The following is a 16028-nucleotide window of genomic DNA, read 5'->3' as shown; positions in this document are numbered from 1 at the left end:
AATTTTTCCTCCAAATGCATAAGTCTGACCATAATCACCCCACTGCTCAGTAAGCTTCAGTTATTTTCAGGATCAAATATAAGCTCCTATGTTGGACACTCAAAGCGTGTCAACATCTAACCCCACAATACCTTTGTAATCTTCTTTACTCCCTTAGTATATTCCATGACAGGTACACTGGTCTACTCACGATTTCTTTAACATGAGTTTGTATCTTTCATCTGTGTGCCTTTGCATTGGATATCCCCAGGCTTGGGATGCTCTGCAGCATCACTTCTGACTCTTAATTTCTCTCCCTTCTTCAAGGTACACCTTAAATCTTACCTTCTGTAAATGGTCTCCCCTGGTCACGCTCAGCTATTAGAGGCTTTTTCTTCTCAGAATGCCTTCTTCTATCTGTTCTGTATGTTAAACACCACAGTCATTTACATGTTGTCTCTCTCATGAGAATGTAAACTCCCAATATGAAGTGTCTGTTTTTGCCTTTGTCTCCCCAATACTTAACCCAATAGTCGGCAGATAGTAAGTGCCTAACGCAGGTTTGTTGATTGACTGAGAAAGAAATTATTCTGAATTATACTAGTCTGGAAATAGAGCGGGAGAAAGGTGTCCAGGAACTGAGGCAGATCAAATAAATTTGTGTTTATTTAACCACTTTCTAAAATAAACTTTTCTAGATAAGAAAAAGACTTAAGCCATCAGAACTGGGAGTTGGTTCCTATACGTGGTGTTTTCCTATACTAGAATGTAAGGTCCTTGAAAGTAAGGCCTAACTTTACTTTTGTTTTTTATATTCTTAATGATTAATATATAGTTTGCCACACAGTAAGCATTTAATACATTTTTTTTCATTTAATTCACAATTTAAGCGGAGACTGATAAAAGCTGGTTGGAAAAGCAATTTTTTTGCTTTCTCACAGCACTTGTTTCAAGTCAATTATTTAACTCTAACCATCCTTTCTAAGCCCCAATTTTTAATTCTTTCTCTACTTACCCAGACGCAAAAATACAAGACAATACACACCAAAGCACTTTGCCCATTTCACTTCCCTTTGGGTATTAAAGGGAATCTTCTTGATGTAACCCTCTGCCTCCTCTTAGAATCCAGAACTAAGGAGGGAGTGTCTTTTGTAGTTACATGCAGTTTCTATCATTTAAATACTGTTTCAAGATAAATAGATTCAATAGATTTTTTTTTTTCACTAGTCAACTGGGTTCATGCATTTTAATTCTAAGTGTAGCTATTGGGGAGGCCATGGGAGATTTCATCCATAATTTCTTATAGCATGCAGTTTTACTACCATTTTATGCAATTTCAACATTTCCTTAATGCCTAACCAGCATTTATTTTCAAGTGCAGTAGGTATGTGTGAGAGAGTGTGTGTGATTTGTAGAAAATTAGTTTAAAATCTGCAAGTTATGGAATGTGGCAGCTTCTCTATTTCAAAGTTAGTGGTAGGGAAGGTTGAGGTTTTTATAAAACCATAGAACCAAGGAGCTTAAGTTTGTATACAATATTTAAGATTGTTAGATAAAATCCCTTAAATTTGTGGTTCCTAAATTAATTTGGCATTACAATAAATTTCAGTAAAAATTATTTCTATAAATCATAATCATCATTATCATAGCTAACACAGTACTCTAAGGTTTGAAAATCAGTTTTATATCTGATATCGCTTCAGATCCCCATAACACCCTTATGACATAGGTTCTAAAATTATTATTAGCCATAATGCTTAGGTGAGGTCACTGAAGCTAAGGAAGATTTAACTGTCTTGAGATAACCCCTCCAAAAAAAAACCAAAACAAAACAAACAAACAAAAAAAAAAGGGATCCAGGAAATTCTGGAGCAAAACAGAGGAAATTAAGTCCATTTTCACTGAGAAATGATTTCCCATATGATCATTTTAAATTTCTTATTCACTATTTTAGAGCAGAGATTTTTAACTTGGAGTCTCCAGATCCTTATGAGATAAATGGGTCAGTTTCAGAGGAGTCTGTGAACTTGGATGTGAACAAAATTGTATCTTTTATTTTCACTAACCTTTAACTGAAATTTCCTTCAATTATGAACGGAAGGAACTTACATTATTCTGAGAGTAGGTTCACAGGCTTTACCAGATTGCTGATGGAGTCCATGACACACTAAAAGGTTAAGAATTTAATTCAGAGGGAAAATCTTGCTGGCACTGAAATTCTTTCCCAGACCTGAGTTCTTGGAACATCAGGAATGCATGGAAGGAAATGCTGCCTGAGAAGTTAAGTAAGCCAGGTGACCTCTGGTTTATAAGCCTATGTTTTATTTCTTGGTTCCCTTTTCTCTTTAAATCTATGATCTTAAGACTTGGGGAGAAGTAGAGGCTCTTTATAAGGCATACTTTATTGAAATATAATTCTGAAATGATTAGTTAGAATCTTAATAAGCACAAAAGCTTCACAAGATATGCCATTTTAAATATGGTTGATTTCCATCCTTTTAAGTTCATTTGGCTCTCTCTTTAAACTATCAATATGACTTCAATAAATTTATGTATGTGTAAAATCTCACACTAGGAAAGAAAAAGAAAACCAGGTTTTGCCTGAACAAGAGTGTAAGATATTTTTTTCCAGGAGAAGGTGTTAGGGTTGAAGAGAGGAACAGAAGGATAAGGGCCTTTTTAAAACTGGAAATGATGTCCAATTGAGACAAAGTAAGTATTAACTGAGGTAGCCACACCTACTTTCTTGGGGTCCTAAGATAGGAAGGATGCTAAAAGTACATTCTAGGTGGAACAGCGTCTGTGAGCTTTCAAGTTCCTTCTCAGAGTTGGCAAAAGTATATCACCATTCCTATGATTTTAAAGGTTTCAAATGTAATGCATGGAACATAATTATAGTTATCAGTTATCATTTCATCTTTTAGCATTCTCCTTCCTAATATGCCTCTGACTCTTCTAGACTTCACTATCAAGACTCAATGGTCTTTTAACTCTGCATATTGCCTTGGTGTTGAGGACCTTCTCATTCTGGATCTGCTTTGCTGGCTGCTTTCTCTCCTCTGTGAGTGAATTTCTTCTGGGTCCTCTATTTGAAGAATGGTCCCAGGCTAGCCATCCTTCGTTCTCTTCCCAGCTGTGTTTTTCATTCTCCTTGTAAGCTACAGTTCCTCTTTCTCCTGTTCTGTCCTGCTTTTCAAGTCCTTTTTATGTGTTGCCTTTCCTTTGTGATTGATTGTAAGCTCTTTGAGGGAAAGGATTCCTTTTTTGCTTCCCAGCACTAAACACGGTGTTTAAACACATCTTTTAAGAATACTTACTGCTTTGTATGGAACACAATTGTAGGTGATACAAAGACCTTACATTTTATCTTTCTTGCCTTGCTTTTGGGTGCGACTTAGACTTAAATTTACTTAATGACATCATGAAATCCCAAGTTAGCACATGTATAACAGCACAGTAAAAGTGAAACTGTTCTAAGAGTTTTTAAAATATCATTTGCAGCCCTATTTAGTGATTTGTTTTGGCTATCTAAACAAAGCTAATTTGTAACCAATAAAAACACGAAATAAATGTCTAAGAAAGAAAAAAATAAAACCACATAAAAAATCTAGGGACAGAAATTTAAAGGTCTCTTATCAAGGATGGCCAGATGCCTCTAGATCAACTATCACTAGGATAACTTTTCCTTCCCATTCCCTTTCCTCTTCCTAGTTCATCACAGAATGCATTCAGGATTCTTGAATGTTTGTATACCTTGATTGAGATGGAAGTTACCACTCCAGTATCTTCACCAAGGAAAACATTGCACGATTTTCCAAAGGCAATGAAATTATTCTCTCCTTGGATTCAGTTCTGGACCCAAATGACTTTCTATTTATAGCAGGAAGGATGACTCTTGTCCTGTTCTAGGCAAATAGATTACCTCCAAATTTGAAGTATTATAAAGCCCTTCCATTTGCCATTACAGTAATCTAATGTTATTAAGACCTCACCCCTTTACCTTGTCTCTCAATCCTTCCAAATCCCCCCCCCCCCCAATCTAGCACTGTAATCTGACCTGCTGAGCTAGCCCAAGGATATGGAAGACTTGACAAACACCTATTGAATTATACTCTTAGGACTTGTAGGACTTTCTATCCATCTTCCATACCTTCTCTTAGGTGATACAACAGCTAATTAGAATATGAGCTCCTTGACAGCACTTTTATTAGTTGTATTCCCAGGACTTATGGCATAAAATAAGTGCTTAATAATTTTTTTAGCCATCCATCCATTCATGCATCCATCCATTACAAGACCTTTAGAGAGAAACTCTATAGAATCCACAGTTTACCTTCACACACCGGGCAACATTCTCCAGGCACTTTAACAGGGTTCATGCAGCTTTGTCCACAGGCTGTTGCAACACAATGTGGTTCTCCATTAATACACTGGCAGAAGGTGCAGTCATCTTCTCTCCAACGGTCTCCATGTGCTCGGATCTGACCACTAGCAAAGCAGCCAGCAGGATTGTTAAAGGGATACACTGGATCTAAATCAAAGCATGAGTTCTGAGTAAGACCAAGGGTAATTCTAAATGAAGTTTGTTTGTATCTAGAGATAGCTTTTTTTAGAAAACAAAATCTAGTCAATTGGAGTGCTTTTCCAACTGTGCAGAACAGGAGTTCAAAGCAGTATGAGACACTTAAAGATTCCTATGTAGGCAGTCATTGTGACAAATTCATGTCCATCCATCATTATATAGAACCAAGAGAAAGAGATCTATGGCACAAAAAACAATGTACCAAGGTTCTACAGTTAAAAATTTAGGAAACGCTGGTAGTTGAACTACGAGATGGCAAACAGAAATCCAGGGATCCATTTTTAGTTTGTCAGTGATCTTTGAATTGTACAGGTTTAGCTCTTTGTACTGCCTCAATTTTACCAACTGTACAATGGAAATAATAATATATTCCCCCCAACTAAGTTATAGCTATATTATTATTTCTAGGGTTATAAGAAATGTATCTTTCTGATGCTTTTAAGTACAATGGGAAAGGTGCAAGATTACAAGAAGAGGCACAATGATCTCTTCCTATGGTGTAATTTATTATACTGCATGCTCAGACATACTATGGGTCAGTGCATGTGCCCTGGAGAAAAAGCTGTGAGCCTCAGCTATTTTTCTCCCCATCAGCCGGGCAGCCAAGCAGCAGCCAAGGCTGGGGGACAGAAGTAGCCAAGGACAGTAACTGTTAAAAAGAAAAAGCTTCCTGAGGTTATTTGATGAGCACATTTGCACTGCATGCAAAATCCCCAAGTACTCTCATCATGAGAGTTCTTGGATCAAGAAGTTAAGATTTTATTTTCCCTCCTCAGAGAAACTTAAAAACCAGATTCAACTCAGCTACAATCAATTACTTCTATGCTGGGGTTCTGGCAGTTGAGAGTGAGATGTGCCACTGTGCTGATGAGATCAATGAAAGTGGGAAGGATGGCAGGATGGTCAACTAAAGCTAACAGAGTTTTGCTTTTTGAAAAGAGCTTCACAGAAGGGAGTCAACCCTGAGATGACTTAGGTTTCCTTGATCCCCTTTTAAAATATTGCATGACATTTCATAAGCATTCAGAGACTAGACTTGAATTTCAGGAAGTGAAACAAAACAGGATCTGAGCCCAGACAATTCATTTGGATTGTTATGCAGGAATTCCTATCTATGTTTTGACATGATCAACCTGTTCATGATGTTACAGACTGTTATGAAATAAGGGCAGATTAAAAAAAAAGAAAGAAAGAAAGAAAGAAAGAAATTGGGAAGTTAAAATTCTGATCGGATGTTTCTTTGTCCAAGGATTTGTTTGAACTGAACTATCTTCTTTTTATATTGGACAAAACAATTAACAAGGTAAGACAGAGACTTTTCTTGTTCAGTTGTTTCTGATTCTTCGTGACCCCGATATGGAGTTTTCTTGGCAAAGATACAAGAATGGTTTACCATTTCCTTTTCCAATGGATTAAGGCAAACTAAGGTCAAGTGACTTGCCCAGCATCACACAGCTAGCGACTATCTGAGACTAGATTTGAACTTAGGTCTTCTTGATTCCAAAGCCTAGCACTTTATCCACTGAACCACCTAGCTGTCTCCAAAACAGACACCTTTACCTGTTGTGAACTGTATTTTTTCTAAGACTGTGAACTTAATTTTTAAAGAACAAAGAGACAGCTTTTAATTTTTGACAGCATGGCATATGGAAGCAAGAATTGGTCTTGGAGTGGGGAACACCTGATGTCAAGTCCTGGCTCTGGCACAGACTGCGTAGAACTGCAGATATGTTCACTTCACTTCTTGGGGCCCCAAACTCTACCCTGATAAAATAAATTTCCTCATGAGGGGTGCCCTACACTCATGAAATCACATATTTGGAGAATGATTTTATATTGAGATACATCTGTATTTTGCATTTCCATTTACATAAACACACACACACACAACACATATACAAGATATATACAGGATAAGAAGAGGAGGAAATAATTCTCTCTTATACACAGACACATAACACATAAGCAAGATGTACATAGGATCAAAAGAGGTGGAGATAATTCTTTCTCTCTTCACACACACACTCACACACAGATATACACATGATAGATATTGGATCCAAAGGATCAAAGATGTATGGTTCTATGTATAAGTGTGTATTGTAGGGTATATCCTCTCACTGCAGGCAGTGAGATGAGAAGAATACAAAACGGCTGTTTTCGCTCCAAGTTTCGTGTTTATCATTTTAGGGTTTTAAGATTCTTCATCTTTGGGGAACAGGAGCACAGTGTAATACAAAAGAAAGAATACAAGATATTTTGCTTCCAGTCCTGGATCTACCACTCCCTGGTTTTCTTTAAAACTGAACATATCTTTAAAGGGCAACTGATTTTAAAGTGTGTTCCTGCTCTAAAATTCTCTTTATGAATTTCAGTGGTGGGTGGTATGGGGATTTGGTGGGAGAAGAATAGAAACAAGCTCAGGCCCAAATTTGCCTCTTTGCTCTTGATTCTGCTCTCTGGAGTAAAAATAATTGATAGTGTTCTTAGTAATATTGTTATTTCAGTCGTATCTGCCTCTCTGTGACTCCATTTGGGAATCTCTTGGCAGAGATAGTGGAATGATTTTCCATTTCCTTTTCCAGATCATTTTCCAGATGAAAAAACTGAGGCAAACAAGGGTAAATGATTTCCCCTAGGTCACTCAACTAGTAAGTGTTAGAAAATCACATCTGAATTCAGGTCTTCCTAACTCTAAGCTTGGTACTCTATGCTCTCTTAGTAATATTGTCATTCCCCTCCACTCCCAAAATGGGATGTGTACAGGGGGTTAGATAAGAGGTTAAGAGATGAGAAATAGAGCAAAATATAAAAGGAAGTTAGTCTTCTTCCTGGAAGTGAGATGGCAGATTAGATAAATGGTTGGGCTTATAAGCGAGACCTTAATTCAGATCTATCCTCAGATAGTGTTTCCCTAGGCAAGCCAATTAACTACCTTCTGTTTGTTTTTTCATTTGTAAAATGGGGATAAAGGCCCCTATCTCTCAGCATTGTTGTTAGGATAAAATAGATAATATTTATAAAGTGCTTAGCAGAGGGTCTAGCCCATGGTTGGTACTTTATAAATGTGTGTTCCTTTCCTCCTTTCCTTCAGTATTTTTCAGGGATCTGGATAAGGGTCAGGTGAGAATTACAATCATGGCATTCTTAGCTAGGTTTTGGAATTATTCAAAATGCTTCACTTTTCTGTATATGCTGAGCAGATTTTATTAGTCCTCCATTTTTATCCGAGAAATTACCTTCACAAACAGGACAGCATTCTCCTTCTGGCTCATAGTATCTATCACAGTTCAGCTCACCACACTGAGCAGAGAAACAAATAGAAACACCTCCCTGGCATCTGCAGAATTGACAATTGTCCATTCGAAACATGTCTCCATCATAATATTCCACATTGTTAAAAACGCAAGCTGGTTTCGTTTCTAGGAAATAAATTTAAAAAAAAAAGGTCCATTCAAAGGAAATGTGGCATAATATATTTTCAAATAGCTTTTTGATATTTGTATGGGAGTACTTTGATCAAAAATGAACATAATCAAGGAAGTGTGTTTTATTAAATGAAAAAAAACAACTAAATTCTAAAACTTATTTAGCAAAGTTTTCACTGATTTTTGTTAATCAAGGAAAGAGGCCTTTTACCCTGAATTCTCCTGACATTCCTGTTAAAATAACCAAAAGAATTATTTCTGTTAATTTCTTCTTTTAGTCATAAATAAGTTATTTTGGCCTTTCTAATTTTTCTTGTGACTATTTTTTCCATCCCCATATCTATCTTCTCTCCTATATTATTCTTTCTTCAGCTTTCTTTTAAAAAATAGCATTAAAGAATCATAAAAATCTTAAGGGTTGATAAGGACCTCAGAGGTCATGTTGTGACTAACTACCCCTGTTCTCCAGTACGACATTCCTAACAAAGAGTCCTATCCAGATTTCATAAGAAGACATCCAAACAATAGGGATCTCGGTGCATTCTATTCAACTTAACACTAAGTGTGAGGAAATTTTTCCTTCTATGAAACTGACAATGGCTCCAAGATCCAGTTTCCACCCACAAGTTTTCTTTTTGCCTTCTGTGGCCAAGCAAAACAAGGCTGATCATTCTTCTGCATAAAACCTTTCGAATACTTGAAGACAGTTATCCCTAGTCATGTAAAGAATTCCCCTTTCCAGGTTAAATAGCTTTAGTCCCTTATACCAATGGTGTTGAAAGCCTTTATCACTGGATTTGTCCTCCTTCGAACATGGTCCACTTTCTGACAATACTTGTCTATAACACATTAAGGCTCAGAACTGAACACAGTAGAAATGAATTCTGATAGTAGCACTTACTTGTATTCAGAACTGGAATTTCAGTATAAATTTCTTTCTCTAAACTTAGAGCTCTTCTGGAGATTCTATTTAAACAAATTACTTCAAATGATGAAAAGAGCAAGGTCCTTTTGTTGAATGTTCTTTGTTCATTAACATGGTCTTAGGAAATCTCTGCATTATGCTCTACAATCAGTTCAGTTCCCCTTCCAAAGTTCCACAGAAATGCCAGTCTACTACAAATATCACTTAAAACTACTATATATCTGCATAACAACTTGACTTTCAAAGTATTTTCTTGTCTAAAATCACATCTGAGATAGAACTGAAGGAACATCTCCCCTTGAAAAGATTTTAAATTTATCTTTATTTCCTAATGCCTTATTAGAAGGAAAAAGGAGGCCAAAGGGTAGTAGTACTTTGGGAAGGCCTGAAATAGTAAACGAAGCAAAAATATTTTTTTGGCTTGTTGGTCACTTGTAAATTTGTTGGGCTTTATAACTTGTTAAAGGTTTTGGATTTGGGTTAAGATGTTTCGTCCTTTTGTATGGTGATTTAAGTTGATGGTTATTAATTTTATAAAAAAAAGTTTATCTTTTTAAATCAGTTTCTTAATATCTTAAAATTCTTCTTTATTTTACTGATGAAGTGATCAGCTAGGCTACAAGTCCCTACGTTTAGAAACCAATGTGTTTTGATAATTCATGCTTGCATTTTTCATCAGAAAAACAATTTTTTTCCTAACAAAATACTGATTTAAATTGTGTTCAACTTGCAAAAAGAAATCTCAAAATGCAATTTAAAAATTATTTTTACAGTTATATAAACCAAGCAACATCAACCACTTGATTTTTCGATCAAATTGACCTATCAATTTGTGAACAATAATATTCTTGATAAGTGATTTAAAAGGTAGGAGAAGAATCTTGGTTATTAATGTAAAGATGTTCTAAGGATAGTAGGTATTAGAATATATATGAGATAATTTTTTCTGCCTAGAGTATAACCCAAGAAAAAATTAGTGGAGATGTATTTGAGAGAGGATCAAACAATGTTACTCTAAAAAAAAATCCACAAACAAACCCACGAAAAAAATCACACTGAATTATGAAATATGGTGGCAGGCTATATTTAAGGCTGTTGTTCTAGTTCAGAGCATAATGGTTAACTTAAGTCTTTGAGAAACAAATATTAATTACTTCATTGATTACTATGATTGAATAGGCAAGCTTTTAGCACAGTACTATGACTATATTTAGCTCTAAAAGAAAGGTCTAAATGGACCAGTAAGATAAGGTGCTAAAAAGGAAGCTGTGAACGACAAGATTTGTACCTAATAATGCATTGCACTGTAAAAGTGTCTTCTCAGTAATTTAGCATGTGTTTTCCACCACTTAAGTGAACTATATACTACTCCATAAGAACTACAACTTGTGTTTTATTACTTTTGCATTTCATGGCTCCTAGATGCAAGGCTTTATACAAAGGACTTAATAAACATTCCTAACTGACAAAGTATACAGATCAATGGTGCTGAGTTTGATGGATAGTAAAGAACTTTAGTTCAATTTAAGACTACCCAATTAAAAAGACATTTGTTAAATGTCAACTAAGTGTAAAGCACTTTGCTAGGTATAGGGGAACTTCAAACCACAGGTTTAATCCTGTGGTATTAATGATTCCACCACAGTTATTTGTTTCTAAAAATGTCTAAAGCATATAAGTTCATATAGTATTATGATATATGGAAACACAAATGAAAAATGATCTCTTTTCTCCTTCCCTTTTTTTTTGTTCTCTAATTTCTCAGTGGGATATAACTATTAGTTGTTTCTGGCTTTGGTTTCTTTGGGTGTGAGCTGCAAACCTATTAATTAATGAATGACTGTCAAAAAAAAAGCCATGTGTCTATAGGAAAATTTCATCACTCTAAATTTTAACAATTCCCTCAAAGTCTTTGGCTTGTGAAGATCAGGCACATAATCATCATGGGTAACAGGGAAGGAACACCACTGCAATATTCTGAAGATATATATGATAGGGAATCAGGAAAAAAGGAAATTAACCAGACAGTAAACTAGTAGGCACTCAAGTGAATATATAGAATATTTGTTTAATATTGCCAGAATTCCCATAGTGTAAGAAATGCATCTGCTGACCCTGGAAACACTTCTAAGTGTTGATTTATAAGTAATATTATGCACACAGTGGACTCAAGAAATGTTTGGTTTTTAAATGATGATGAAGTATTTTAAGAGTGTAGTTTGCATTGACATGGATAAAATGAGAACAAGGAATTTCCAGCAGGCTGACAGATACTGTATATGAATATGTGCTAGGGGAAATGTAAAAGGCAGTTGTACATGCAGAATATTTTCACACATCAGCACAATAAGTGCCCTTATTTTGAAGGTGATGAACCAATAGCATTGTTCTCTTTTAGCCTCATTCATAATTGAATGTCTAACAAACAGAAACAAAGACACCCAGGGATAAATGAAATTAATTCCCAGTAAGGATGACATCCTGCAGTACTGAAACAAGGAGCTATTCCAAGCCTCGTTCTATAAAGAAATATATAATTTGCCTTTATGGTTCCTCTTCCCTTTCTGCTCCTCATCTTCATAAAGAAGGAAAAGAGTTTTACAAGAATATAAATAGTATGCACTTATATGTAATCATAGTTATATACAATTTTATAAAACAAATTTGCCTCTATTTAATTTATGTGTACCTATGTGGACAACAGATTATGAAACGTATATTTGGATGGCTCCTCTCAGACCTACCCAAGTCAACCATACTTTCATTTTTCACCAGACTGCACTCCAGATTCTCTGTTATACCTCAAAAACTTCGACATTCTCAAGATCACTCTAGCCCTGGAATTTACACCTTAGGTCTCCAACCTAATCCCTCCTAGAATCTCCATCTAAAGAAGGATCAGACCAGGACCAACCAGTTTCATTTTTCAAACTATTTGAGGGACTTCATCATTTTTCAGTGTCTATTACCTTCATCTCTTCCCACACCCCTTAAATTCCCTTTTAAGTGTGGGTTTCCCTGATGGAGAGGAGGGGCTATCTTTCTTTCTGCCTGGTCTACACTGTGCCAGGCACATAGTAAACATTTAATAAATATTTATTGACTGATTTGTAGATATGTACATACATATATAATTTCTTTTTTTTCCTAGAAGATCTGTCCATACTTCACTTTACTTCAGAACAACTTATGGAACCATAAGATTCTGGGTAATTTATCTTATTTAAGTATCTCAAGTAGGATAATGATAAAATACTAATTCAGTTCATATAGCACTTAAAGGATTGCAAAGTGAAATCCAGATATTATCTCATTTGAATTTCTCAATGACAGGATAAGGCTGAAAACCATCAAGAAATATTTTCTATGAAGATAATGGAAACAAGAGAGAAACAACAGGAATAGAACTTGCAACTAAAAGCCCTACTAAATCCTATTATTAGAGTCAAATGTTAAAAGCCTAAGAAAATAAGTATGATCAGAAGTTCAAGGTTGCACATGCTACATTAGGTTGAACAAACCCTGACGAGAAAATACAAGTTTTTAGAGGAAAGGAAGAAAATGAAGGAAAGTCATTTCTTTTCCTAAACTAGTAAGAGTATGAATAAGCTTGTACATGCAATTTATTAAGTAATGGGATTTTTAGATTCAAAGGCATGATTTAATACTGGTAGACTGTAAGATAAGAGAGGAAACCAGGAAAAGTTGGGGAGAAAGGATGGGGAGACTTTATGACTTGGACTTTATAACTGAGAAGAAAACATTAATCTAAAAAAAAAAATCTAACTTTAGAAGCGCCATAGAATGGCAATTCCATGAGGGCACACAGTCTTCCATTCTTGTCTCTGTATTTCTAGTACCTGGTATAGTGCTTGGCACACAGCCTGCTGAATGGGACTAGTTAAGTAATCATTTATGGAAAATGCCACGAATTATTTATTATGATCAGATATATTATTATGATCTGGCTTGTTTACATAAGTATCAAAAAGAAAGCAATGAGTAAAAAGTCCAAGGTCCAACCCTTTTCCTTGTCCCCCCTCAGCTTTATCTTACTGACTAATGATAATGATAAAGCCTTTAAGGAAGCGGTAATGTCTACACTTCCCTAATTCTTCTATTCCAGAAGTATCAAATTCAAAAATCAATGTCATAGAAGGTTAAAAATAATTGGAAAATATTTGATAAAATACATGTACAATATAACACAATAGATAACGTTAATATGTATTTCCTAAGTAAACATGTAACCTACAACTATTTTTATGTTCAGCTTAGTGGTCTTTGTAAGTGACCAGTAGAGAAGCATACAGGGGTCTGAATATCTACAACTTAAAAACAGCTTTGCAGTCAGTCACAAGCCAAAACAAAACAAAACCTTGGATATACATTCTCCCCAGTCCAGGAAACCTCAGGATGGCTATATTTTTATGGCCAATACTGGAAAACGTTTCTATTACAATTCACACATTTATCCCAATTCTTTCCCATGTCTCTTGTATAAAAAGGTATAATTGGTTTAAATGTTAACAGACAATGCTGCTTAAAATTAATTTATATTTGACATTATTAATTTATCTGTCTGTTGAGATGTGTTGTAGTTTTGCCTCCTCACATATAAGTATAACAGGTAAATCAAGTCAAATTGAGACATTTATTAAACACTCAATATGTGTGAGGCATTATGAAATAGCATAACAGAGGGACAATTTGTCCAGAAAGAAGATTAGGGTTGAAATCCTACCTCTTACCCATACTAGCTATGTAACTCTGGGGAAAATTACTTAACCTCTCTGAGTCAAAAGTAACTCTCAGAAAATATGATTTTCAAATTAGTTGGTAATTTGCATCTGTGGACGGGAGTTTCCAAAATAAAAATTTTTCATGCTGATGAAATTACAAATAAAACAAGACAAATGCCCCTAAATCCGATAAATGTCATATTTCCAAACCCTGGATCTTGACTCTCAGGCAGCACAAGTACCATTTCCCCCCAGAAATCATGAGACAAAGGGATGGCCTATTTTTAAGGAATCTTGCATGTATGGCAGTAGTAGATAGCACTGAACTTAGAGTAATGAGGATCTGAATTCAATTTCTGCTTCATATACTAGAAGTGTGATATAGGCAAGTCACTTAAGATTTTAAGCCTCAATTTCATCATTTGTAAAATAAGGGGTCTGGTTTAGATGACTTCCAAGGGTCCTTCTAACTCTAAATCTGTGATCCTAAGAATTTTCTGTCTCTCCACATTTCACTGGAAGCAGAGAGCATACTACGAAAAGGAATGCTAGAGGGGAAAATGCCCTCCTTACACCTGCAGCAACTCAAATACACCAAAACAATGTTTTTCTGATTCAAGTGTCTGAGGCTCTAGTCCTATTCTTATTTGTAAACATCATGCACTGACAATAATGGGAATTATAATGAATGTTTAAATGAAGGAAAAAAAATATGGTAAAAAATTCCAAGATATTTTTTCCTTAAAATCTGTGAAACTGAAAATTTAAAATAGCAGAGAATGACTGCAATATGTCATTATATTTTACATTTCAAAAATTTTCATTTCTTACTGACAAAAGGTGATTTTCCCCTAATTTGTATTATCCTACTACAATATTTTAACTACATCCTAATATATTAACAGTGACCTAGTTTTATAAGACTGTTTCCCAGTTTTATAAAAAGTCTGATCTAGACAAGTTTAATCCTCCCATCTCCTCTCACACACACACAAAAATTATAGTAGTCTCCATGAACAATATAAACTCCACATACCATTAACACATTCAAAGACATCACAGCATTTTCCAGGAGTTCCGTCTCCACGTGAGACTATGCGGGGGATGGATCCCACCTCACACATAGGGAAACCACATAAGCCAGAAAGACATTCGCATCTGAAACCAAAGAAAAAGGAGGGGAAATCCCATGAATAAATGAAAACAAAGTTTGGGGAACTGCAACTAGCTGTGGTGCTGGCTAAATCAGCCCTTATGTCAGCTCTGAACAGTGACGCCACATTTATCTTGCATTGTGGTGAATAACGTATTCCACATCAGTGGGCACAGGTATGTGAGCTTGTCCCATTAAGTACCCATGGATTTAAAAAAAAAAGGAAAAGGAAAAACATTTTTTTAAACATTTTGGTAGGGCATCTTTGGCAAAACGTACTAAATTCACCAACAACTTCTTAAATTGAGTTGTTTCTGAACTTCATTATTTTATTTTTTATTAGTTTATAACTATAAACATGCACTACATGATAATATACTGAGACCTAATAAGGGTAACGGATATGCTTAGTATGTTTGTCACTACACTGAACGGCCTTCAATATTTTTGAATTATATGTAGTGCTTTAAAGTTGACAAAATCTTCTACCAACCCAATGAGGTAAATAGTGAAAGCATTATTATTCCCATTTTGTGGCTAAGAGGACTGAAGCTTAAAGTTAAGTGACTTGCCCAGAGAACCACACATGTAATTAAGGTCAGAGCTAAGATTTCAACTCAACTCTCCTGTCGCCAAGTCTAATATTCCCTTGTGCCACATTGCTTACCTTCTATCCATTCTCTTGCCATTGCCAATGCACCTGCTTTTTCTAATTTTAAAATCTGTTTGGAAAATCACAAAACTAAGATTTTTCAACATTATGCCTTAAGTAATAGTAATCAAACTTCTTAGTGAAGACCTAGGAAGCTCTCCTAAGGATAAAATGTACAAACTTCATGGGTTGTATAACTATTTTGACTGCCCAGGGGTTTTCATTTGTTTTTGTTTACTTCTAATTTCTCATCTACTTTCTGGATAGTTAAAATCTAAATAAATAATCTCAATTCAAGTTCTTCAGTTTATCAGTCAATAGATAAATAAGATGATATTGCATGATAATATATCCACATATTACATTTTATGAATATATATATATATATATATATATATATATATATATATGGATGTTTAAAGAATTGAGGTTCAATCTAGCATTCTTTTTGGTTCTTGTTCTTAACACTTGATTTGTAGCTAAACATTAATTAAGCATATAAAAAAATCAACAAGTATTCAAAAAGTCAGTAAACAAAGAAAATGTGTATTTCCTTACATAATGTCT

The 16028-nt window shown here is 35.1% G+C and overlaps 1 protein-coding gene across 3 annotated transcripts in view; it reads right to left on the bottom strand.

Annotated features, from left to right (window-relative positions):
* The window catches only part of CRIM1 (cysteine rich transmembrane BMP regulator 1), a 223389-nt gene that overhangs the window by 76242 nt on the left and 131119 nt on the right, over positions 1 to 16028 (bottom strand). For 2 of the 3 annotated variants that reach the window (XM_031951261.1, XM_031951263.1), the window contains exons 5-7: positions 14693 to 14814; positions 7801 to 7983; positions 4313 to 4510 (exon numbers count right to left, since the gene is read on the bottom strand). In XM_031951261.1, coding sequence (XP_031807121.1) covers positions 4313 to 4510; positions 7801 to 7983; positions 14693 to 14814 — 503 coding nt within the window. The remainder of the gene's footprint in view (positions 1 to 4312; positions 4511 to 7800; positions 7984 to 14692; positions 14815 to 16028) is intronic. The other variant, XM_031951262.1, reaches the window with a different exon arrangement.

Source organism: Sarcophilus harrisii, chromosome 2 (genome assembly GCF_902635505.1).
Source record: "Sarcophilus harrisii chromosome 2, mSarHar1.11, whole genome shotgun sequence".
Taxonomy (NCBI): Eukaryota; Metazoa; Chordata; class Mammalia; order Dasyuromorphia; family Dasyuridae; genus Sarcophilus; species Sarcophilus harrisii.
The sequence above is the reverse complement of the archived record's forward strand: the minus strand, read 5'-3'. Positions and strand labels throughout refer to the sequence as shown.